The sequence below is a fragment of the Hypanus sabinus genome, chromosome 23 (genome assembly GCF_030144855.1).
Source record: "Hypanus sabinus isolate sHypSab1 chromosome 23, sHypSab1.hap1, whole genome shotgun sequence".
NCBI lineage: Eukaryota > Metazoa > Chordata > Chondrichthyes > Myliobatiformes > Dasyatidae > Hypanus > Hypanus sabinus.
This window is the reverse complement of record NC_082728.1, coordinates 6,645,365-6,670,782: the sequence shown is the minus strand read 5'-3', so window position 1 is coordinate 6,670,782 and position 25,418 is coordinate 6,645,365. Positions and strand designations below refer to the sequence as shown.

General features: G+C 46.0%; 1 protein-coding gene across 1 annotated transcript in view; it reads left to right on the top strand.

Moving 5' to 3' along the window:
* Positions 1 to 22,188, top strand: part of axin2 (axin 2 (conductin, axil)) — a 36,118-nt gene extending 13,930 nt beyond the window's left edge. Inside the window, exons 4-11 of the mRNA XM_059948275.1 lie at positions 8,996 to 9,092; positions 11,519 to 11,659; positions 12,279 to 12,778; positions 13,252 to 13,431; positions 14,991 to 15,227; positions 15,558 to 15,659; positions 17,819 to 17,989; positions 19,970 to 22,188. Of these exons, the coding sequence (XP_059804258.1) occupies positions 8,996 to 9,092; positions 11,519 to 11,659; positions 12,279 to 12,778; positions 13,252 to 13,431; positions 14,991 to 15,227; positions 15,558 to 15,659; positions 17,819 to 17,989; positions 19,970 to 20,096 (1,555 nt within the window). The 3' untranslated portion in view covers positions 20,097 to 22,188. The remainder of the gene's footprint in view (positions 1 to 8,995; positions 9,093 to 11,518; positions 11,660 to 12,278; positions 12,779 to 13,251; positions 13,432 to 14,990; positions 15,228 to 15,557; positions 15,660 to 17,818; positions 17,990 to 19,969) is intronic.
* The last annotated feature ends 3,230 nt before the right edge of the window (positions 22,189 to 25,418 follow it).

Here is a 25,418-nt window from a genome sequence, read left to right as displayed (position 1 = left end):
ATAATCTACGTTTGCCTCAACACCCCCTTCTGCACCAGTTCCCCATAACATTTCAGGTTATGGGGAACCGTAAGACCATAGGCATTGAGCCATTCAGCCCTTTGACTGCTCTGCCGTTCCATCACGGCTGACTTATTTCTGCTCTCAACCCCTTTCTCCCTGTAACTTTTGACACCCTTACTAATCATGAACCTATTAAACTCTGCTTTAAATATACCCAATGATTTAGCCTCCACAGCCATCTGTGGCACTGAATTCCACAGATTCACCACTCTCTAGCTAAAGAAATTCCTCCTCATCTCTGTACTAAAGGGACATCCTTGTATTTTGAGGCTACACCCTCTGCAGGAAGTAATTTCTACGTACCTCAGTTTAAATTATTGACCTCATATCTCCTGATTATGTGTCTTGTTCGTGACTCTCCCACTAGTGAAAACTTTTCCACATCTGCACTTTCAAACCTGCTTGTGTTCAAAAATGTTTGGATTAAGTCATCCATTACTCTAAGGAACACAAATAAGTCGGTAACAAAATTACCTAAAGAAATGAATACTGCTCTAAAAATTGAACTTTGAAATGGGTTAATATAGAGCACTCAGATGAATTAGATGGGCATTGTTTGTGGTACTGTTGTCTGATTATGCTTCTGTGGAAAAGTTTGTAATTTATTATAAAAATACATTTATGCATGTACAACTTGTTTTTGTGAATAGCACCTGGGTCTACTGATGTCTGCTGTGGCAATTGACCAAGGTCAGACCAAATGTCCTGTTGATAGTGAAAAATGACACAATTGTTATGTGGAAGAGTAATGCTGCCTGAGAGAGATCCTTTACCAATAGGGTGGGTCACCAGATCCTCCCCTTACACCTATCTCAGGCTACTGTTATTGAAATGGACTGAGCCTTGGTGTTGACAGTAGGAGGTGTCATTCGATATTGGCAAGGGAACTACCATGAACAAAAACCTATGTGTATGCATATACGGTATGTTCCTGGGCTGAAACTTGAGTGCACATAAATGTCACAGATTCCACAACCTATGGACTCAACTTTCAAGTATTATTTATTTTTATGTAGTTACACAGTTTATCTTCTTTTGCACATTGCTTCTTTGTACGTGAATAGTTTTTCATTGATTCAAGAAAATTAATGTCGAGGTAGTAAGTGACACTGATAATAAATTTACTTTGAACTTTGGTATGATGGAAATGTCACTGATGAGATGGCTCCGAGGAGGTAATAGACCTGGGCAGTATATTGTTGCAACACCTCCTTCCAGTTGTTGCCCACCTCTACTTCGCCCACTCATCATAACTGTTCGGAGTAAAACATACCAATGGTATATCAAACTGTCATCTTGACTTGTCATTAATATTGACTGCAATGCACACAAAGTGCTGGAGGAACTCAGCAGGTCAGGCAACATCTGTGGAGTGGAATAAACAGTGGACGTTTGGGACATATTAGATTTTTCATCATCAGCGTGCAGATTAATACTTTTTTGAAACTGCAACTTTTTAAAATCTTTTTCTCTTCTTTATTTCTGTCTGCCCGGCACACTTTTTGTAGATGTTACAATTTGTTCACGGTCACTTTCATTCCTGACTGAAGCTCAATTGCATCTCTGCCTGCTGTTGCCATTGATACAGAGATTTCAACTAATCTTTTAAATGTAAGTTGTGCTTCAGTTAGGGGCCATTTTTGAATGCTCTCTTGTAAGATTCCACAAGCTAAACAATCTGTCCATGCATTATTAAGTCCATTACTGAACTGACATTGCTCAGACAACTTCTTCAATTTAACCACGTACGCTGAAATGGACACCCCTTCCTTTTGATTCCGCTTATGAAACCTAAAGTGTTCTGCAATCAGCAGTCCTCATTTTGGTTAGAGCAGTTAAAATTCTAAGCAAACTGTATGCTCTTATACATATTACACTCAGCAAAACTGATACTTACTTTTCATTGGCTATTTCATTTGCTTCAGAATACTGCTCATTTCACTCAGTATACAATATCCAGTTATCTGTCATGCAATCGAACATGTCTATCTTTACAATGCAGCCAGCCATTTCTGCTTTATTTTATTTTATTATTGCTCACTGTTTATGAATTCATGAATTTCATCCATTTTCTACCTTTTTTAAAACTCAATCATTTTGTTGTGCTTTTTTAAAACTAAAGTCTGGTCGTGCTTCAACAGGTTGGTAGTCGTCTTGGGTTAATTTTTAAAAAAAGCTTGTTGCCAGATGTTTTGTAGCTCCAAAACATAAAACTGATTAAAAGAAAAACACAGGAACCGAGGAGAATGTGTCTGCTTCGGTTTTACTTCTAGCAAGGCACACACTTATAACGTGTTGCGCAATGACATATGCCATTCATGTGCTTTTACATAAAAGCCATTGTAAATTAATTAAGCAAACAAAGAACATTTAAACAATATTTTACAATATTACTGAAATATTAAATACACAACACAGACCTCTAGTTCTAATTTCACCCAACCTCAGTGGGAAAAAGCCTGTTTACATTTGCCTTGCCTATAGCCCATATAATTTTGTATATCTCTATCAAATCTCCCCTCATTCTTCTACACTCCAGGAAATAAAGTCCTAACTTTATTTATTAATTGATTGAAATACAGCACAGAATATGCCTTACTGGCCACCCAGCAACCACCCAATTTAACATGAGCCTAAGCATGGACCAATGTACAATACACCAATTAACCTACCAACTAGTACGTTTTTGGACTGTGGGAGGAAACCCACAAGGTCACGGGGAGAACATATAAACTCCTTACAGAGCCTATTCAAATTTCCCCTATAACTCAGTCAGATTAATCACAATCAGGTTTAATATCACTGGCATATGTTGTGAAATTTGTTGGCCTCAAGTCCTGGCAACGTCCTCGTTAACTTTCTCTGTACGCTTTTGATCTTATCGATAAGTTTCCTGTAGGTAGGTGTCTGGAAATGCACAGTGTTCCAAACTTGACCTCCCAATGTCTTATGCAACTTCAACATAACATTCCAGCACCTGAACCAATACTCAGATTTATGAAGGCCAAAATGCCTGCAGTTCTCTTTCTGACTTGTAATTGCACTTTTCAAGGAATTATGGACCTGTAGTCCCAGATCCATTTGTTCTGCTTTGGGATGTGGGAGGAAGTTGGAAACTGGAGCCCATGATCTAGGCCAGAAGATTGTAGAGCGAAGCAATACTACCCCTAGTCACTTCCCTGTACATCTGATTGTTGACCCCTTGCCCTATTACACCCCTCAGCCAAGTCTCGCCTTACCCTTTCCTGTCCAACTTCACCTTATCTAGTCTGTTTTCAGAGCTAAAAGTTTCCAGTCCTGGCAGCATCCTCATAACTCCTCTCTGCTACTTCCCCAGCGCGTCTGTTAACAGTACACAGCTCAGGGCTGAGTTATTCACCTCAGCAGGAACTATAGAAAAAAATACTTGTTACCTAGATTGAAAGTAGTAAATGTTGGTGCTCAAAGGGATCTGTGTTCAGATCCATGACACGAATAAAGTTAACATCCAGGTACGGCAACCAGTTCACAAGGTGAACAATATTTTGGTCTTTGTTGTTGATGGATTTGAATACACAGTGAGGAATACTTGCTGCATGTGATTAGGCGTTGCTGAGACTAGTGCCTAAAGCTCTTTGTGTAACTTTTGGACTTCACACCTAAGGAAGGATTTATTTACCTGAGGGACGATGTAGTGAAAATTTAGATTTTGATTGATTGTGTATATGATCAGCTTGGGTGGTAGGATGGAGATACGTCTCTACCAAAGGAGGTGTAAGGCACTCCTTCCCTCCACGAGTCTGCAGGTCACCCTTGTCAAGGTGTAGCACCTGTTTACCCCCCGATCAGGATCAGGTGAAGCCATGGCAGCAGGTGGCGGATGGTTGTATGAGCAGCCGGTGCACATCACAAGTCCTGGTTATGCGACCACTGACACCAGGCAGACAATCTCTGAAGAGTATTGATAATGGCTGGGCTCACCCGTCTTGTAAAGACACCACCCAGAAGAAGGCAATGACAAACCACTTCTGTAGAAAAGCTTGCCAAGAACAATCATTGTCATGGAAAGACCATGATCACCCATGTCATTTAACATGGCACATAACAAACGAATGATAATCACCTATTGTAATTGTTTAGAAGTATGGTACAGTTGCTTCTGTATTTTTCCAGAAACTTCTTAGTTTCCAGTAGCAGGTGCCAAGCTGCTTGTGTCTGTCTATAGGTTAATTGTTATCACTGGAATTCTGTTATCTCTAGTCTTGTATGAGAAGATCATAACTACTCTTTAGCCAGGATCTTTCCTTTGTTTTCTACGTACTTCTCTTTGTTTTTTTGTTGCTCTTGTAAACATGACCATGACTGTGGAAAAGAATCACTTGTGCGTCCATTGGGAGCTGGAATTGGTGTCACTGGATCCTGGATCTCAGGAAACCATTGATGCAGTGGTGTGTCTAGAACATGTCTGCTACAGGCTTCAGGCTTCTGAACCGCATCAAAGTACCATAACCTATCCTGGTGAGGGGGCTGAGGTACCAACTGATGGAGAATTCACAACCCACCTCTGCACCCACAGTAGAGATACAGGTCTGGCTGCCCTTGTGCCAGAATCCTGTTCTCCATCTGTTTCTCTGTGTGTGTGTGTGCGCACACTAATAGATTGAGCGAGGATTTGGTTGCACGTTCATGAGCGTACAGGGAAGAGATTGGGGTGCTGAGGAAAGAATAATCCTGGTGGAGGTGTTGCTGTGTATCCTTACTGATTGCAGTCCTTTGGTCAGGGAGTCAAGGATCAGTTGCAGAGGGAGCTTCAGTCCCAGGTCTGGGAGTCCAGAGGGAGCTTCAGTCCCAGGTCTGGGAGTCCAGAGGTGCCTCAAGAAGGCAACGTCCATTGCCCAGGAAATACCCTCTTCTCGTTACTACCATCAGGGAGGAGGTACAGAAGGCTGAAGCTACACACTCAGTGTTTTTTAACATCTTCTTCCGCTCCGCCATCAGATTTCTTGAATGCCGGATGAACCCGTGAGCACCACCTCACTATTTTGCTCTCACTTCAAAGGTTAATTTATTATCAAAGTATACAACTCTGAAATTCTTCTTCTCCAGATAGCCGCGAAACCAAGGAAGAAAAGAAAGGCAGCACAAGCATCAACCACACCCCCATCCCTCCTCCCTGCACAGAAAGAACAAATATAGAAGCAGGTGCATTGACCCCCAAATCCCCCTACCATGCACACAAAAACACAGAATTTCAAAAAAAAGTATTATACTGTAGTCCGAGTTCATATCCAAAACCCAGAAAACCTGGGTAACATTCTCGGGGCGCAGCGGCAGGCTCTCCCCTCCCCAGTAGCACAGCGAGCCCCGAGCGATCAGAAGGCACAATTTGTTTGTTATTTTTATAGTTCTTTTTGTAACCTAAAGTAATTTTTTGTCTTGCACTGTTCTGCTGCTGTAAAACAACAAATTACACAACATATGTTCATGATAGTAAATCTGATTCTGATATACATAATAGACGTGTGTCTGTGTGTTTACAACTTAAAGGTAGTGAGCTGCTTCTCACAGATGGGGCTGGACTTGGTGTCAATGTGACCTTCTGGGCCATTGGCCACTTCTGAATGAAAATGGCCTACAAGAATAGGGGAAAGGTCAGTATGGGACGTAATGATGGATGTGTACAGTTAGAGCTGACAAACTGAGGTGTGTCAATGGAAGTCTTTCAGCCTATTGTTCATTTCCACGGGGGGGGGGGGGGGGGGAAGTTGCACTAGGAGGACCAGGGACACAGTATCTTTGAAAATTACTTACTGGAGTGAACGGAAAGTTGCTGAACCTATGTTTGGAAAGAACCTTTGCTGGTTTCCTGATGCACTATTCAGTGTCAGTGTTAGCTGGCTAAAGCCTCCCTGATTAATTTTCTGAGGACTTCTCCCCGATGGGAAGTAGCACGCCCCTATCATCCCAGTACCAAAAAACATACAGCCTTTAACAACTCTTGCCAAGTGGCTCTGACAGGCTTCATCAAGAAGTGCTTCCTTGGTCACAATTCCAAGGTATTTTATTACAGAAATGGATTTAGCAGATTTCATTTGAAAGCCTTTCCACCCTTTCTCGCCTGTATAGTTCTAAGTTTCTTGTGTTATGTGAGCTAGACGGGCTCCAGTGGGTCTCCCCTTAAACACTGTCAGTGATTCTGATGAAGGGTCTCAGCCCGAAATGTTGATGGCTTATTTTCCTTCATAGATGCTGCCTGACCTACTGTGCTCCTCCAGCATTTTGTGTGTGTTACTCTGAAAGAAAGATTAGCTTTACTTGTCAGATGTACATTGAAACATACAGTGAAATGTGCCATTGTACCCACGACCACCGCAGTCCAAGGGTGTGCTGAAGACTTGTGGGCTGCAAGAGTCGCCACACTTCCATCACTGACATAGCATGCCCACAACTTACTAACCCTAACACGTACATCTTTGAAATGTGGGAGAAAACCAAAGCTGCCAGAGGAAATGCACACAGTCACGGGGTAAAACATACCAACTCATTGACAGCAGCAAGAACTGAACCCAGATCCCACACAGCAAATATCTGGATTGCAGTCTTTCTAGAGTGGACGAGAGCTGAAATATAAAAATTCAATCCTTGTGATATTTTTTTTAAATACCTATTGTTTAGAAGGCCAGAATAGGTTTGAAGGAGGGAGCAATTTTCATGGACACTGCCAGTAATCAGTCTCTTTCTGTTTCTCACTAGGGAGGGGCTGGGAAGCTGTAAGGCAAAACAAGCTCTAATTAACGTAGAGGCAATTTATTGCAGTGATTAATGAGCCAATCTCTCCGATCAAAGTTTATTTCCAGCGTAAAATAAAGGAGACGCAGTGTAGATTTTTCCTCCTCTGGATATCCAAGGGAGCTAAGAAGTGATTTTTTTCTCTCTCTTTTGCTCGGTTATATCTTATTTATGGATTTGGATTTGACGCAGGGGCAGTCTTGCTGTGCAAACTTCAAACATTACCTTATCTTGCAACCCGAGCTTTTGATGTTGCTGAGATCAGAGGCTTGCTTCAGAACGGCTGCCAACTAAGATGCCTGGTGCATATGCGCATGAGTTTGAGCCTTTCAAAGGAAGGAGGGGGGAGCAGGTCACACACATCTTGCTCTTAAATGGTTAGATAATTGGGCCTTCCTTAAATGGTAGCTGATTGGTGCTTGCAGTCAATAATTTGCCCAAAAGTGATCTGAGGTTCAGTGAAGAGATTGTTTACAATACCTCCCAGAAAGGTATTGAAGGTTTTTGTTAGCAAGTGTTGTTAAGGGGTGGGGGAGAGATTTTGTTGGCCCAAGGAGTCTGTTTGTTTCTACTTTTGATTCACTGAGCCTGCAGTTACTTTCACATTTAATTTTTTCTCACAAACTGATGGCTGTCTTTTCTGTATCATTCAAACATGTCCCCACCACTTCATCCACAACAGGCGGCACGCTTAACGCTCGGGTAGTGTAACTAGTGGTGAGATTGGGGTTCTCTGTAAGGAGTTTGTATGTTCTCCCTGGGACTGCGAGAGTTTCCTCCGGGTGCTTCAGTTTTCTCCCACAGTCCAAAGAGATACGAGTTGTGGCAGTGCTACGTTGCTGCCGGAAGCTTGGTCACACTTGCAGGCTGCTCTGCACAATCCTTGCTGATTTGATGCATTTCACTAGGTTTTGATGTGACAAATGAAGCCAATCTTAAACTTTAACCTTTAGTCCCACTGTTCTCCTGTCATAGACACACGAGGTACTGCAGATGCTGGAAATCTAGAGCAATGTGCTGGAGGACCGGAAACGTTGCTGGTCTATACCCTTCCGTAGATGCTGCCTGACCTGCTGAGCTCCTCCAGCACATCGTGTGCATTGCATAGGAACCATAATTGTCAGTGTTCGGTGTCGACATTGTCCAGTGGAGGCAAGTCCTCACCCACCGAGACTTTGACTTCAGCTACTCACCTGAGTTTGTGCCTGTCCAGACTTGTCCCTCTCCAACGAAATGATTACTGAGGGAGTGCTGCTTTGTCACGAGTGCAGTATTTCAGGAGGCCATGAACCGATGAAAGATAAAGATAAATATTAGCTTATTTTCACATGACATCGCGATGTAGAGTGAACTAGTGTCAATGGCACACAGTATCAATAACCAACGCAATTCAAGGACGTGCTGAGGGCAGGCCACTTCTGGTGCCAAGATGGCATGCCCACAACTTACTGAGCCTAGCCTGTATGCCTTTGGAATGTGGGTGGAATCCAGAGCACCCGGAGGAAACACACACGGTCACGAGGAGAATGTACAAACTCCTTACGGGCAGCAGCAGGAATCGGATCCTAATCGGTAGCGGTTGGTGCGGTGCTTATACAGATTGGGGCGTTAGAGGCCAGTGCCATCACTACGTCCTCCCCATGGAATATGCGGGCTTTTCCCAGATGCTCCAGTTTCCTCCCACAATCCAAAGATATACTAATAGGCATCCGTTAGTCTCAAGAGACCATCGAGATTTGCGCCTTGGAAAGTTTCCAGGGTGCAGGCCCGGGGCAAGAGGGGAGGCTGCAAGGGCTGATACAACTTGGTGTCATCGCAGAGCAATGTGTGGCTAAGTGCCTTGTTCAAGGACACAACACGCTGCCTTAGCTGAGGCTCGAACTAGCAACCTTCAGATCACTAGACCAACGCCTTAACCACTTGGCCATGCGCAAAGACGTATTGGGTAGTTGGTTAATTGGGTATTGTAAATTGTCCTGTGATTAGGTTTAGGGTAAATTGGGAGTTGCTGGGCAGCTTGAGAGACCAGAAGGCCATATTCTACACAGTATATCTAAATTTTAAAAAATCAAAAATATATTGTGTTGTGGGGGCGGGGAAGAGGGGACGCCCAGGTGACAGAAAGCAGGATTTTACTCAATTTCCCGTTGATTTTGTTTTGCAGAGATGGGATCCCTCCATATCAACAGAAGAAGCAACAGCAGAGGGAAATGCATCGCAGTGCTAAGGCCAACGGTCAAGTCTCACTACCTCACTTTCCTGTGAGTTCAGCAACCCTCCACTTCTCCCTCCCTCTCTCCAGATCCCCCCACCCATCTCTCTCTTTCTCCTGAACTCCTACATTTTCTCTCTTTTCTGCTCTCGTCCTATACACCTCGCTGTGATTTGCCATCAAGTTTTGTCGGGATATATGGGACATCACATCATTCATTGTCTATAGATAAATATCAGTCAGAATCCTGCAGAAAGCAAGGACCCTGCTGAGACGTGCCTGAAAGTATACATTTGGTTGCTGCTGCCCTGGTGAGGATTGATGTGTGTGACTGTAGCCCAGTGAGGGTCTGTGTCTGTGTGACTGTACCCCGGTGAGAGTCTGTGTCTGTGAGACTGTACCCTGGTGAGAGTCTGTGTCTGTGAGACTGTACCCTGGTGACTGTGCCCCAGTAAGAGTCTGTCTGTGTGACTGTACCCAGGTAAGAGGCTGTATCCTAGGGACCATACCTGAGTGAGAGGCTGTGCCTGTCAAACCAACAACACAATTAGAGATATATCACCACAAAGCCATAACTAGTTTCCAATCATGTGATATTAGTGCCAGGTAACAGAGAATATGCTGTGTCTGAACCACCTCAACACTTCAGATGATCTCTGAACTGTTGAGTTATTGATGACGGTGGGACTGTTGGGATCTTGTTTCCTTGACATGTCTGTGCATGTGATAATCAGGATGTACATTGTCTTTGTATCTATTTCACTTCTTCAGCCCATCCCCCCATCTCCCTCCCAAAATTTTCACGACACCCTCTCCAAGCAAAAAAAATCATTTGCACAAAAATCTCTTTCAAGCAACAGGAAAGTCTCTCAAGCTCTAGTTGCCAAAATGTGTGTTTTTTTCCCCTAAAAACAAAAATTGGAAACAACAACTGTTCTATTGCCTGAGCTTGTAAATGAGATTATTTTGTCGTGGGGCTCCCAAATCGACGTTCTCCGCCAGGCTGTGCTTTGATCAGGAGCTGAATAGAAGACGACCACTGTGTAAAATGACAACTTCCAGCAGAGTTAGCCCTTTCTCTCGCCCTCACATCGTTGCTACTGCCGTGTGGTTGCCTTAGAGAGGGCTTTTTTGCTTCATCGAGTGGGTACGATGCCCAGCTTAAAAAAAGAGACAAGAAGATGCCTGTAGAAGATGTTGGGGGAGGGAGAGAGGCAGCTCGGAAGCAGAGATAGAAAGACAGAGAGAGAGAGAGAGAGACAGGTAGGGAGGGAGCGAGAGAGTGATGGAGGGGGACAGAGAGGGGAGAGAGCGAGGGAGTGGTGCAGGGAGACAGAGGGAAGGAGGCAGAGAAAGAGACAGAGTGAAGGAAGGAGAGACTCGTGAGAGAGGTTTACAGAGAGAAAGAGAAAAAGTATAAAGGGAGGGAGACCAGGAGAGAGAGGAAGGATGAGAGAAGTGAGAGAGAGGGAGGGAGGAAAGGAAGACAGGCAGTGAGAAAGAGAGAGGTATCAAGTGAGAGACACAGAGGAAACTCTAGGAAAGAGACAGATATCCAGTGAGAAAGTGAAAGAATCACACAATTAAACAAGAGGGTTAGAATCATATACAGACAGGGATGATAGGACCACGGGGTTCCAGCATTAACCATGGCTGGTTGATATTTCTTTCTTTCTTGCCACCACATCCCCACCCCTAACCTCTACCCCAGCCGGCTGGTGAAGGCCTTGAATCTCTGATTCTCGGCTCCTGAAGCCCTGGTATACTCACTTCTCCCCTGGTAGCCTCTGCTTCAGGCAGCCGAGCCCAGCGGTGTAGCACAAGTAGCCTGCAGCTGATTCGGTACAAAGAGAGAGAAGTGGAGAGCGAAGGAGTGCAGAGGGACACAGGGCTTCTTCAGCCAACAGATCCTCAAAGTAAAGCAGCACGCTGCCAGGAACTAAATTACCACATTTTCTCTGATCTACACCAGTTTGACTCCATCTTTCCAATATCTTTATTTTTTTTTAAATTTTCATTTTCTGTTTATAACCCACTTCAGTTAGAGAAGCCTCCCTCCCACCTTCGCTTCTTTCTTGATGTTAAACAACTGCCTTTGAAAAATCTTGAGCCTTCTGTGAAGCTACTGATGAACTGGTTGTAGTACAGAGGCTCTGAGCAGGACGGCCAACTGATCGCGCCCCGGGCCGTTGCTGGTGGGGAGGATGTCCTACCAGGAGGCCTCTGTAAGCAGCCCATAAAACCCCAGTTCAATGCTACCAGAGCACAAGACCACAAATACACCGTGCTCTCGCTTCCGATCTCTTGCTCTTCCTCTCTTCGTTCAGCCCACGCTCACACTCTCCAGTCCTCCTTTCCCTTTCTTGCCATCTTGCTTGCTGTCTCTCCACCAACCCCCCCCCCCCAATCTCTTTTACCCTGGGATGCGTAGGCTGTGGGTGAAGGTGTTAAACAGGTCCTCTGTTCTGCACGTAGAGAACACACCGCCTTCCGAAGGAGATGACTCCCGTGGAGCCGGCTGCCTTTGCTGCCCAGCTTATCGCCCGGCTGGAAAAACTGAAGAGGGAGCGGGACTCCATGGACAACCTGGAGGAAAGGTTGCAGCAGATCAAAGAGGTAGGAGTCAGCCGTCTTTTCCAGAGGGCGCCGCTGGCGGGAGGGGGCAAATCATTCCAATTCTACACTCTGTAAAACATCCCCCACCATTAGGCAGGTTAGACAGTGACGGTGTGGAAGAAAGCAGATAATATTAAGATTAGATTGGCTTTGTTCGTCACATTCATTTTGCAATCTGCCGTTTACGTCGACAACCACACAGTCCAAGGATGTGCTGGGGGCAGCTCGCAAGTGTTGTTAGCTTCCAGCGCCAACATAGTCAGTCCACAACTTCTCTCTTTTGTCCATTATGCCGCTGGCCTTTCGGGCTGCGCCAAAGGTCCTCAATCTCTGGCGGTGTCCACGCCTTCCTTCATTGTGTCAATAACTTCCTCTTGGTTTTCATTACTGTCAGTCATGTAGGTCCCTGGTGGATACCGTCACTCTCAGACCTAGACGAATCCTTCATTGCCGTTTCTGTCGGATTTTGACCCAATGCCTTGACCGCCCCCTACCGCTGAGTTCCTCCAAAAGTTGGTGTGCCTTGGTTACAGGGAGAGTGGCGTGCCAGGAGGCAGAGGAGGTGTGGTGCTGTGATCATGACTACTTTGTTAAGGGGCACTTTTCTATATGTCCGCAGGATGAAGGAGAGGATGGTGAGGTCCCTGCCACCAAAGAGCAGCCGGAGATGGACAGAGACGCTGTGACCCAGCACCAGCCACACCCGCTGACCCTGCTGCCCCCCGGCACCTGCGACGACGACCCGCAGACCATCCTGGACGACCACCTCTCGCGGGTGCTGAAGACCCCCGGCTGCCAGTCGCCGGGGCTCGGGAGGCACTCCCCACCCTCGGCCGAGTGTCCGCGGGGGACGAAGCCCCAGCCGGGACCCGGGCCCCAGCTCCTGTCCCCTGGGCTCTCCCGCAAAGGGTACCTCTCCAAGCAGGGCTCCAAGTACGTCCACCACCACTATATCCACCACCACACCGTCCCCAAGACCAAGGAGCAGATTGAGGCTGAGGCCACTCAGCGGGTCCAGTGCCTCTGTCCAAGCAGGGCCGAGTGCTGCTCCTTTGCAAAGTCCCGCAGCCATGCCAGGGTGGAGCTGACGTCGCTGCCAACAGAACAGGGTGTCTTTGGGTAAGATCTTGTCAGCATCGGAATCAGGCTCATTATTAAGGAGAGGGGGGTGCCGTCGGTGAACAGGAGGAGGTGAGGGGCGAGAGCTGGTGTCCCGTGAGGGATCAAGAGGAGATGAGAGGGTCCCGTCAGTGATCCAAAGGAGGTGAAGGGAGAGGGGCTTCCATCAGCGATCAGGAGGAGGTGAGGGGGAGGGGGGGTCCGTCAGTGATCCGGTGAGGGGGAGAGGTGGTCTTTCATGAGAGATCAGTAGGAGGCGAGGGGGTTCAGTTGGGGGGAGGGGTTCAAATCAATTATGAAGTGGCCACCGGATCTGTGCTGTTACTCTGCTAGGATTCGGGGACAGTATCCAAGGCCTAAGCAACACTTCAAGAGAGACAGAGGGTGATGGAGTGGATTGGTGATAAGATGGAGAGCCGACGGTCGTCAGCCCGTTTCCCCGCTCACCCTCCCTCTCCCCACTTGTGCTGCAGTAGGTGCTCGGTGCCCCGGAGGAGTTTACAAGCGCCGGACTGTACCGGCCCAGCTGCCAGCGAGGGAACGCTGCCCCTGTCCGTAGCGCTGCTGCCTGGAGAGGAGACGGACCGGGCACAGAGTGTGTGGCAATGGATGCTGGAGAGCGATCGGCCTGCCAGCAAGCACCGGACCCACAGGTACGGGACCCCGGTCCATCCCAGTACCCACCAGCCGGGTCTGAGTGAGAGGGGATGGCGGAGAGGTGTACATGGGGGGTGGGGTGGTGTGTCCTCCGTAGGGATAGAGGTGAGCTGTGTGGGAATGGGCTATGGAGAGAATGGTGTGTGTGGCAGGGTTTAATGTGAGCGTTAAGAGCAGAATTAGGCCACTCAGCCCATCTAGTCTACTCCACCATTCTATCATGGCTGATTTATTATCCCTCTCATTCTGAATGAATGAGTGAGGCACTCGATCAAATGGACAATAGGCATGTAGTACACATCTAAAAATTCATATTTTGTTTTTGTGAAGATAAAATGATGAAATGTTGAGCCTGTATAAAGCAATGGTGAGGCTTCACTTGGAGTATTGTGAGCAGTTTTGGGCCCCATATTTAAGAAGAGATGTGCTGACACTGGAGGAGGTTCACTGAAATGATTCTGGGGTTGAAATGCTTGTCTTATGAGGAGCGTTTGATGGCTCTGGGCCTGTACTCACTGGAATTCAGAAGAATGAGGGGTGACCTCATTGAAACTTATGGAAAGTTGAAAGTCCTGACAGAGTAGATTTGGAGAGGATATTTCCTATGGTGGGAGAGTCTAAGACCGGAGGACACAGCCTCAGAATCGAGGGAATCCATTTAGAACAGAGATGAAGAGGAATTTATTTTCCCAGGGAGTGTGACTTTGTGGAATTCATTGCCACGGGCAGCTGTGGAGGTCAAGTCATTTAAGGTAGAGGTTGATAAGATTCTGATTAGTCAGGGCTTGAAGGGTCATGGGGAGAAGGCAGGATATTGAGTCTGAAAGGGAAAATGGATCAGCCATGATGAAATGGTGGAACAGACTTGATAGGCCGAATGACCTGATTCTGCTCCTATATCTTGTGGCCTAATAACTAACACTAAAAGAGAATGAACCCTGATGAGCCAAAGTGGTTTGCTGTTACCGAATAAATATCTGAACTAGAAACTTGCTGCTTATGTGAACAGATTGTGTGTAAAAAAAAAGCCAAACCTGGAGCAGAATGCACTAGTGATGATTATTTAGTGAAGTTGCTTCCACCGTGAAAGGGCCTTGCATTGTATATGTTAGCATGACATGTGGAGTGTGTAGGCAGGAACTTAGGGTGCAGTGATTGGTGTGGGAGAGCGAGGTGATCTGTATAGGAACTCGGCACATCATCCATGGAGGGAATAAAGAGTCAACATTACAGGCCATGAACCTTCCATCAACTGTTTGTTCCCCTCCATAGATGCTGCCAGATCTTCAGAGTTCCTCCAGCACTTTGCCTGTGTACGCTGAGTGAAGAGTGGGGTTGATGATGTTGGTGGTTCTCAGCTGGAGAGCCCCCTCCATGACCTAGGCTTAGTTTTAGGGAGGGGTCCCTTTGCAAAGTTCTTCAGTCAGTGACTCCGTGAGGATCTGGTGGTGGCTCAGCTCAAAGAGGATTCCTGGCCCCGGGAATCTTGCGGAGGTGTTGGGGTGGGGTCACATGGATCAAGAGCCAGGAAGGTAATGGCCGATGTCTCCAACAGTGTCCAGTGCATGAAGAGAGGAATCGTCTCGGATGGCTTGAGGGGCTGCGCGGGCGAACGAAGCAGCCGGCCACACTTGGGTACCACCCACCCACGGTCCAGTGCCCAGCCCTCGCACCCCTTCGTACAAGACCCAGCCATGCCCCCTCTCCCCCCACCCAACACCCTGGCACAGCTGGAGGAAGCACGGCGCCGGCTGGAAGAGGAGAAGAAAGTTTGCAAAACTCAGAAGCAGAGGTACGAACTGACCCACCTCCTCGTCCCCTGGGGTATTGCTGACCATTTGCAGCTGCTCTAGCTCTCACACACGGAAGCTGTCCTCATCCTCACTCCATCCCCATCTTGCTCTCGTAGCTTTATCCTCAACCTTGCACCGTCTCTGCTTCTCACACAGTTTCTGTTCCTTAGACCTTCCTGTCAGTGTCCTGGTCTCTGTGTCCCAAGTCTCCATTCCTCAGTTTCCACCTTGCATTCAGTGCATTTTCTGCACCCAGCCCTCCCCTTTTCCTCTGTCCATTTCTCTTGTCTGTCTGCGTCGTCTCACTGTCCTTGTCTCTCACTCCCCAGATACTCTACGTCAAGTTTGCAGCGAGACAGAAATCACTTGTCCCCGGCGCCAGGAGGGAGCCTGTCCCAGTCGATCTCTGGCTTGACTTCTTCCACAGAAGAGTGAGTAAACTTGTGCCAGCTTAGCAGAGAGGGAAGGGAGGTATAGTACTGTGCAGGTCACAGCTATATATATGTGCCTAGGACTTTTGCACAGTATTATCTATCTTCTGTAGGTTGTCTTTGCTTCCTCTTGACTCTGAAAGGGTGACAAATGTTATTCCTTTGTTCAAGACAGATAGGAGGTCATCCTGGAAATTATAGACCAGAGAGTCTTTCATCAGTGACGGGCAAACTGTTGGGGAGGATTCTTAGGGAAGGGATTTACGAGCATTTGGAGAAGTGTTTTGTTTTTATTATTAGATTTTATTTGTCGTGTACATCCAGACATACAGTGAAATACACTTAGTGACCACCTTTTTAGGTACACCTAAATGCAAATTAATGCAAATATTTAATCAGCCAATCATCTGCCGCCAACTCAAGGCATAAAAGTAAGCAGACATAGTCAAGGGGTCCGATTGTTGTTAAGGTCAAACATCAAAATGGGGAAGAAATGTGATCTAAGGTACTTTGACTGTGGAATGATTGTTGGTGCCAGATGGGGTGGTTTGAGTATCTCTGAAATTGTTGATCTCCTGTGATTTTCACACACAACCGTTGAGAGTTTTCAGAGACTGGTGCAAAAAACAAAGAAAGACATCCATTGAGTGGCAGTTCTCTGGCCAAAAATTCTCTGTTAATGAGAGAGGTCAGACTGATTCAAGATGACAGGAAATTGATAGTAACTCAAGTAATCCCACGTTACTACTAACAGAGGCGCGCAGAAACGCATCTCAGGGTGCACAACACATCAAACCTTGAAGTGAGTGGGCCACGGCAGTGGAGGATCACAAACATACACTCAGTGGCCACTTCGTGAGGCGAATTGGTAGGTAGGTGCTGCCTTTCTTAGGAGGCTGTGCCTAATAAAGTGGACACTGAGCGCATGTTGTTTGTGCAACGAGGTACAGGTGACAAAGCTATCTTTTTATCTTTAGAGCAAACTTGAAACAGAATTAAAGTGGTTAAAATATTTAAGGCGTCTCTTTTGCGCTCCCTCTCCCCAAGTTTGTCTGCATTCACTCTCTGATACCTGGCTAGTGCTGTTCAGTAGGCAGTTGACCTTGGACAGGGTAACCAAAATGAAATGGAAACTAAAAAGCTGCTTTGCAAAGGTTTCATGATCCTTTGATCAATGTTGTGTGCTTTTTATTCACATAATAATGAACACTGCTCACCAACTAGAAAGCAGTGAGCCACTCCACAATTTGACTATAACACTGCCTTATCTACCATCACATCACCCCTTCTCCCCTTGTTAAGGCTGCTGGTAGGCCATTAATGAGTCTCATCCTCAGATGATCCCCAGAAATCAGGTAAAACTAGAAAATGTAGGAAATACCCAGCAGATCCGGTTACACCTGTGGGGAATGAGAGGAGCTAACATCAAAGGGTGAAGCCTCTTCATTGGAAGTGTTCTGACGTGCTGAGTATCTCCAGTGTTTTCTGTGTTCCCACACAGCTCTACATACCAGCAATTTTGCATATTTGCTGACTCTGGGCCTGCACTTGCTGGAGTTTAGAAGAAAAAGATTAAAAGATTAGCTTTATTTGTCACATACATACAGTGAAATGCATCATACCAACATAGATTGTCCACAATGTTAACTAACATAAACCGAAACCTACCAAAAATTGAAAGCCCTAGATAGGGTGGATGTGGAGAGGATGTTTTCAATAGTGAGTGAGTCTAGGACCTGTGGAATCAGCCTCAGGCTAGAGGAACATCCCTCTAGAACTGAGATGAAGAAGAACTTCTTCAGCCAGAGGCGGTGAATCTGTGGAATTCATTGTCACAGACAGCTGTGGAGGCCAAGTCAGTCGGGTATATTTAAAACAGTGGTGGATAAGTTCTTGATTAGTAAGAATATCTAAGGTTATGAGGAGAATGGGGTTGAGAAGGAGAATAAGTGAATGTATGGTAGAGCAAGCCCGATGGGCTGAATGGCCTAATTCTGCTCCTACTGTATGTCTTATGATGATGAATATGGTCAGCATGTATGTCTGGGCTGAAGGGCCAATTTCTGTGCTGTGTGGCTCTGTTAGTGTCGGATGTTCATGCTTTGCTGAAAGCCCACACCTTGTCCTTTGATGTCATTATGTTGTCCTTTCCTTTGCAGACACAAGGCACTGAAAAAGCAGACCACCGCGGTTCACAGTACACAGCCGGGCGAGCTGGTGGTCACCTACTTTTTCTGCGGAGAGGACATCCCCTACCGCAGGATGATGAAGGGACACAGCCTGACCCTGGCCCACTTCAAGGAACAGCTGAGCAAGAAAGGAAATTACAGGTATGGGACGGTTTGCTGTGTGTGCTCTGGCGTGCAGGTTTGATGAGGTGGGTGCGTTTCAGCGTTGGCCGTACACCTTTCATTCAATAGCCAGAGAGGAGCTTTGATCAGGCTGCAGGTGGGATCAGATTCAGATTTAAATACAGATTTATTTATCACATGTCCAACAAACCATGCAGTGGAATGCGATTTTTTTTTGCATTAACAACCAAATGGGCTTTGGGCAGTCCACAAGTGCTCACAAGATTCCATAGTATCTCCACAAGTCAAACACCAGGAGCAAAATAAACCCTTTCCTCCCTCCCACTCAAGCACACACACAGCCAGGCCTCCAGCCCCAAGGCAGGCTGCCCCCAGGTCTCCGGCCCAGAAGCCTCTGACTTGCAGATGTCGGGCCTGGGATCAGAGATCCATGCAAGCCAGAAGCCCCAGAGCTAGTGAGCCCCTAGGCCAGAGAGTCTGGAGTTCGGGGTCCTGTCATCAGCAAGTCCTGGGATTTATGTTGCAGATCAAAGATCGAAGGTCGAAGGCCAAATCCAGCGAGTCCAAAAGGCCAGGCCCTGGTTTGTTAGTCCACTGGGGAAGTCAGAAGTCCAATGTTTGAGTGCACAAGTTCACTGGAGGCCAGGAGGCTGCTGTCCTCGGGTTGGAGGCCTGAGTAGATGGGAGGGAGGAAATAGACTTGCTCTGTTGTACTGCAGAGCATTGTAGGTAGACTATGATGGCACCAGGATGTGTGGTGACATTTGCAGACTGCTCTCCAGCATGCTTCAACGTATGTTTAATATACCCATAATAAATAAATAAACTGGAACCTGTTTGACCTTGCCATTTTGTGGAATACCAGGTCTTTCCTAATTTATCTGTTTTTATACAGTGCAGAGTAGGCCCTTCCAGCCCATTGAGCTGCACTGACCCGATTTAAACCGAGTCTAATCACGGGACAATTTGTAATGAGCAATAAACCTATGTGGTACGTCCTTGGACTATGGGAGAAATCCAGAGCACCTGGAAAAAGGCCACACATTCCACAGGGTGGGCGTACAAACTCCTGACAGAGGCTCCAAATTCTGATACTGTGGCGCTACCTGCTACACTGCCACGGCGCCCCTAATTGTGTTCATACTTCTGAGCTTGGGGAACAGTGAGCAAACAGATTAACTCTCAGAATTCATGGACGTGTTGGGATTGTACCTGGCAATGTGTAAGATGCTAGCTCAGCTGTTTTACGTAACAATCACACTGACAGATATCGCATGGTGTCAGAAGCTTATGTGGAAGTTTGTCTCATAATTTTGCACAACAGCATCAAGGTGCAGTTAGTTGCACAGGATTTTTTGAGCAGGGAAGGAGGATGAGGCGCATCCTCATAAGAGATGTACAAGATGATAAGCTAGAGAGGACAGCCAAAGCTTTTACCCCAGGTAACAGTGACCAACACAAGAGGCCATTCTTTCAAAGTGACTGGAAGAAAGTATAACTTATTATTACACCGCGATGGAGATACATTGGGGACATTTAAGAGATTCTTGAGGCACAAGGATGATAGTAAAAGGAAGAGCTGTGTGACCGTATCGGTTTCCTCTGAGTCCACTGGTTTCCTCCTATGTTCCAAAGTCCTTCGGGAGGGTGAGTTTATTGGTCACGGGGCAGCACAGGCTCGTTGGGCTTGAAGGGCTTGTCTCCGTGTTACTGTATCTCTAAATAAAATAATATTTTCAGCTCTATTGAAAATAGCACACCAATTTTCAAAGTAAGCTTATTAGTTAAGTACGTATTCCCTGAGATACGTTTCACAGAACAAAAAAAAAACACAATAGAGTCAGTGAAAATCTACAATGAGCCAAGTTACGGTGCTCACCATTTGAAATGCATTAAATTATAGTGCAAGTCTGTCATTTATTTCATCTCCTCACAATTGAGTGGATCTTTGCCCCTCTCTTCCCCGTTTGCCCTAACCGTTCACCATTTCCTACACAGGTACTACTTCAAGCGAGCCAGCAACGAGTTTGACTGTGGAGCTGTTTTTGAAGAGGTCCGGAGCGATGACAGCCCGCTGCCCATGTATGAGGGAAAGATCTTGGGAAAAGTGGAGCGAATCGACTGATCCATCAAAAAGGACTTATTCAGAACAGGGTCCTGGCGTTTGGTGGGACAGTTTGAAAACAAAAGAAGGAAATCAGCTGCATTGTCAAGGAACCCAGGCCCATCACATCGGCATTGTTTGCTTTGCATCAGACATAAAGGTCAAGAAACTGTTTATTTAAACAGAAAATGGGTTATGTGACCACTGGTTGTGCACAGGTGTAACTGTGGCTTCCTGGGTTGCTGAAGGGATGAAGAGACTGTCCAGACGTAGGCAACACGTCCTGAGATTCATTAAGTCTGCTTCTGTGCATTTGGGTTTGAATGTGCTGCTACTGCATTGATATGACACCTTCTACCTGCTACCTATCACCCAATGCTCACCCACCTCCCTGCTGCCCTTCCCAGTGCCCACCCACCTCCTGCCTGCCCTTCCCAGTGCCCACCCTACCCCCTGTGACCTGCCTGAAAGCCCCTACAATAAAACATAATGATGAGAAGCCTCTCTCTGTCCAGCTGAGTGAAATTGTGAAGCAAGCTGATTGTGATTATTCTTGTCATTTTACTGAAACCAGTCACCACGTCTTAATAACCTTGTGCTGCTACTTACTCCAGAACCATGAGCATGTATTAATGTTCTGGTGGAAATGACAACCGAGCTTCCGTGTGATGTTAATGGTGTCGAGTGCCTTTCAGACCCAGGAATATCCACAGCCCATCACTTGCTTCAGATTGGTGACAATATCCCAGCACGGGACAGTTCCAGCAACAGCCCAAGTGCAGATTGTAATACGAGCAAGTGTTTTGTAGTGCAGACAGCTCTCCGACCCCCTCACCTGTGGAAGGTTCTGTGCATCCCGTGCTCGTTCACAGCAGGAACCTCACAGGAAGACGGTGTCCAGACCTGGCCCATCACACGTGGCAGCAGAAACACCGATGTTGCTGACTTGTCAACCTGGATCATTATTGCTTACACCAATATCATTAACCGAAGCCATTGAGAATATCCAGCAACAGCTGCCCACTGTTATCGCGCAAAGTAATCCTTACTTCAGTTTCCAACGGGGAGCAGAGGGTTGAAAATGCGGCTAGATTGTTCATATCCTGAAAACTTGCAAGCGGTATCAAACCCTTCTTGTAAGTGGAAGCTGCTCAAAAACCTGCTGATAGAACCTTGCACTTTCAGATGCCGACCGGCCAGCTGTACATTTCCACACGTTGTGACATTCCTGAACTTTATCTCTTTATTTTTCATTATCTCTCCACCTATGTATGTGCCTTTCTCTACCTTCCTCGATCTCTATTTTTCACTCTCACTCTCTCTATATCTATCGCCTTCTCTCTCTCTCTGGCCACTTGGTTTTGTGGATTCTAGATTCTCTGCCAAACTGACCAAATTGGACTTCGCACATAACTTGAGTTCTGCAAAGACATCTCCTGTCAGAATCTCAAACTCACTTCAGTTGTGACTTCTCTTTCAAAACAGAAATTATTTAATTGTTCTGGGGATGTTAAACTCTTAAAGAGATGTTAAGTTAAGCCCCATGGCCAACAGCAAAAGGAATGGTCTCCTGTAAAATGTTGGGAATTCAATCTATAGACGTTTAGCTCTTGTATTCATTTTCTCTGTGCTGTTTAACTTGAGTTAAAACACTTCCATGAAATTAGCACAGAGGAACCTCCCTGAACCGCACATCAAGAGACCAGACCGAACTCAGCTAATCCAACACATTCTGAACCGTCAGCCTGACCTTTGCTGTGTCTGAGCCAGCATCCTCCCTGCTGGGCGTAACTTGTACAAATATCTGTGTAAATATTGTGGGAGTTTTACACACTATTATAGTGTTACTTGTTTATCCAGTACAGTAACTGTGCCTGCATAGTATTATTGATACTGTGTGTCACCCTGTGTGAGGGTCACCTCTCCCTTTGTTAATAAGGGTTTATGTATAAAGATATTTTTATGCTTTTGAGTGTTGTAATCATGTTTTATGGCATTTTGTTTTACTTTCTGTGTAAATTATGCATTACAAAAGAGTTTGATTTAAGAATCCTTGGTACAATAATTATGTAATTATTCAGAGATGTAGCCTTCATTAAAGTTTATATTTTTCAAATTAATACAACTGTATTGGATTGAATACGTGATTCTGGTTTGTCTTGGAGTAGGGAGTGGGATTCAGAATCTGATCTATCACAAGTACAGTGAAGTATGTCATTTGTGTTAATGACCAACACAAGGTTGCACTGGCAGCTCGTCCCACATTCTCACCATCCTCTGAGTGAAGAAGATCCCCCTCAGTTACCCCTTAAACATTTCATCTTTCAATCTTAACCTATGACCTCTAGTTGAAATTTCATCCAACCTCTGGAAGAAGCCTGCTTGCATTTACCCTATCTATGTCCCTCATAACTTTGCATATTTCTGTCAAATCTCACCTCAGTCTCCTACGTCCCAGGGAATAAAGTTGTAATGATGAGATCACACCTGGAATGTCATGCACACCAGGTGGTCAAAGCGCCTAAGAAAGGAGATACCCTCAGTTCATCAGAGTAGTTAATGAAATGGTGGGATTGACACAAGATTTTAGCTCAACTCGGCCTCAACATACAACATTTTGTCAGGGTCCAACAGGGAGGAAGTTTCCCTCAGCGAAGGTTGTAGAATGAAGAGTCGCCGTGTGAGGTTACAAATTAAGACATTTAGAAGTGAGGTGAGAAGTTTCTTCACTCAGAGGAATTCATGTGCAGAATTCTCATCCACAGAAGCCAAATCAAAAAATGTAGTAGTGAGCATCACACTACTGCACCAGTGGCACGGTTTCAAATCCCGCCACCGTCAGTAAGGAGTTTGCATGTTCCCTCCGTGACCATGAGGTCCTCCAGTTTTATCCCACGTCCCAAAGACTTTAGGGTCAGTAGGTTAAAGGGTCACATGGATGTAATTGGGCTGCACACACTCATTAGGCTGGATGGGCCTGTTACCATGTCATAACACTAAATAAAAAAAAATTAAGAGCTATAGTCACAAAATACTGGAAGAACTCAGCAGCATCTTTGGAAAGATAGAGTCGACGTTCCAGATGGAGCTGGATGGGGAAGGAGAGGGACTGAGGATCAGCCTGGGTCATATGGAAGGAATGAAACACACTGAAAGGCCCAAATGACCTCCTCCTGCTCCTGCTGTTTCTATCAATCTTGGCCATCAACAGAACCCCCTTCCTGATATCCTGACCCAGCTTTCATCCTCTGCACATTTCCTCACCTGCCTCTGAAGTCCATTGCATTCTGCCTCCCTCACCCAAGACCAGTGGAGATAGTTGCTATCTCTGGTGACCACCGGGAGCCATGAGAACGAGGGCTAATGATTCCCCTGGTTGACAAGTCCCATGCTTGGACGTCCGTGAGGGCCAGAGACCTGCCAAGTCAGCGAGTCCTGGGGCTGGAGGTCAAAGTCCAATGGAGATCGAAGCTAGTGAGGTGGCGAGTTCCAGGCCAAGAGCTGAAGGTTGGAGGCCAGGGTGGTGGACTGTCCTGGGATCAGAGGCCTGACTGCGTGTGTGTGAGTGAGTGGATGGGTTGGAGGGTGGGAAAGGGGCTTGTTTTTCTGTTGTTGTGCTGTTCTGCTGAACATTCTGGGCATGCTATGTTGGTGGCACTTGCAGACGCCCCCAGCACATCCTTAGGTTGAGTTGGTTGTTACGCAAACAACGCATTTCACTGTATGTTTAGATGTACATGTGGTTAAAGAATCTGAATTTACCTCCGACATTTACCCTTGGAAGCTGATTTAATCATTGATTATCTAAATCCTTGTGCTAGACCCATCACTGTTTCTACTGAGTCCACGTTTAAGCTTATTTCTCTGCTTCATTTTACAGTTCTGTAGAACATCTATATTTTTAATTTTATTTAAAGTCAGAGGGAGATACAGCACAGAAAGAGACTCCTTGGCCCTCTGAGTCTGTGCTAATCACCAAACGGAATCAGAATCAAGTTTATTATCGGCAGCATACTGTATGTCATGAAATCTGTTGCCTTTGCAGCAGCAGTAGTACAATGCAATACGTAATAATTAGAAAAAAACTAAATTATAGTAAATATATATGTATGTATGTGTGTATTGAATAGTTAAATTAAATAAGTAGTACAAAAATAGAAATAAAAATGTAGTGAGGTGGTGTTCGTGGTTCAACGTCCATTCGGAAATCGAATGGCAGAGGGGAAGAAGCTGTTCCTGAATCGTCAAGTGTGTGTCTTCAGACTCCTGTACCTCCTCCCTGATGGTAGCAATGAAAAGAGGGCATGTCCTGGGGTGGGGCTCCTTAATGATGGACGCAGCCTTTTTGAAGCTCCACTCCTCGAAGATGTCTTGGATATAACAGAGGCCAGTGCCCATGATGAAACTGACTGAGTTTACAACTCTCTGCAGCTTACTTTAATCCTGTGCATTGCCCCTTCCCCCAAACCGGACAGTGATGCTGCCAGCTAGAATGCTCTCTACGGTACATCTGTAGAAATTTGTTAGTGTCTTCGGAAACATACCAAGTCTTAAACTCATAATGAAATATCGCCACTGTTGCACCTTCTTTGTAGCTGCATTGATATATTGGGTTAGATCCTCAGAGATCTTGACACTCATTTACACTAATCCTAAATGATCTGGATGATAGCTGGGTCAGCTGATCTGTGGGTGACGCCGAGACTGGGGGTGCAGTGGACAGTGGGGAAGGCCTGCTGAGGGATCTGCATCAGCTGCCAAAAACGGGCTGCAGACTGGCAGATGGAACCTAATGCAGGCAAGTGCGAGTTTTTGCACTCATGTCAGACTGACCAGGGTAGGTCTTAAATGGTGAATAGTGGGGCACTGAGGAGTTAATGCTTTATATTCACTGTGCAGAGAGAGCAACAGATCAATGCGCTTGGGTAAGTTATCAGCCAATACCTGGTGCTAAGGGGAGTCTTGTGGTAAAAGAAATAGGTCCGTACATTACACTTTCCCCCCTTTAGATTAATGTAACATAAAACAGTATATGTAACAAAACATTCAATTTCCTTTTCACAAACCATATTCGAGTAAACATGCTTTCACAATAACAGTCCATAACTTACGTCACAATACTAAAGATCTGGTCTTTTGGGTGCTGCTCTGTTTCTTTTAGGATAGTGTCGCTGGACCTGTGCAGTGGATTCAGGTTTGTCCGGTGTCTTGTCAAAGTCAACTTTCTCTGTTTCAGGGGTCACGTTGCTGTGTGACATGATCATCTCTGAGAGGAAACTCCAGTGACTTGTTGGATGCAGTCGACTCAGGTGTGTTTTTCGACTGAGCATCCAGTATCTGGTC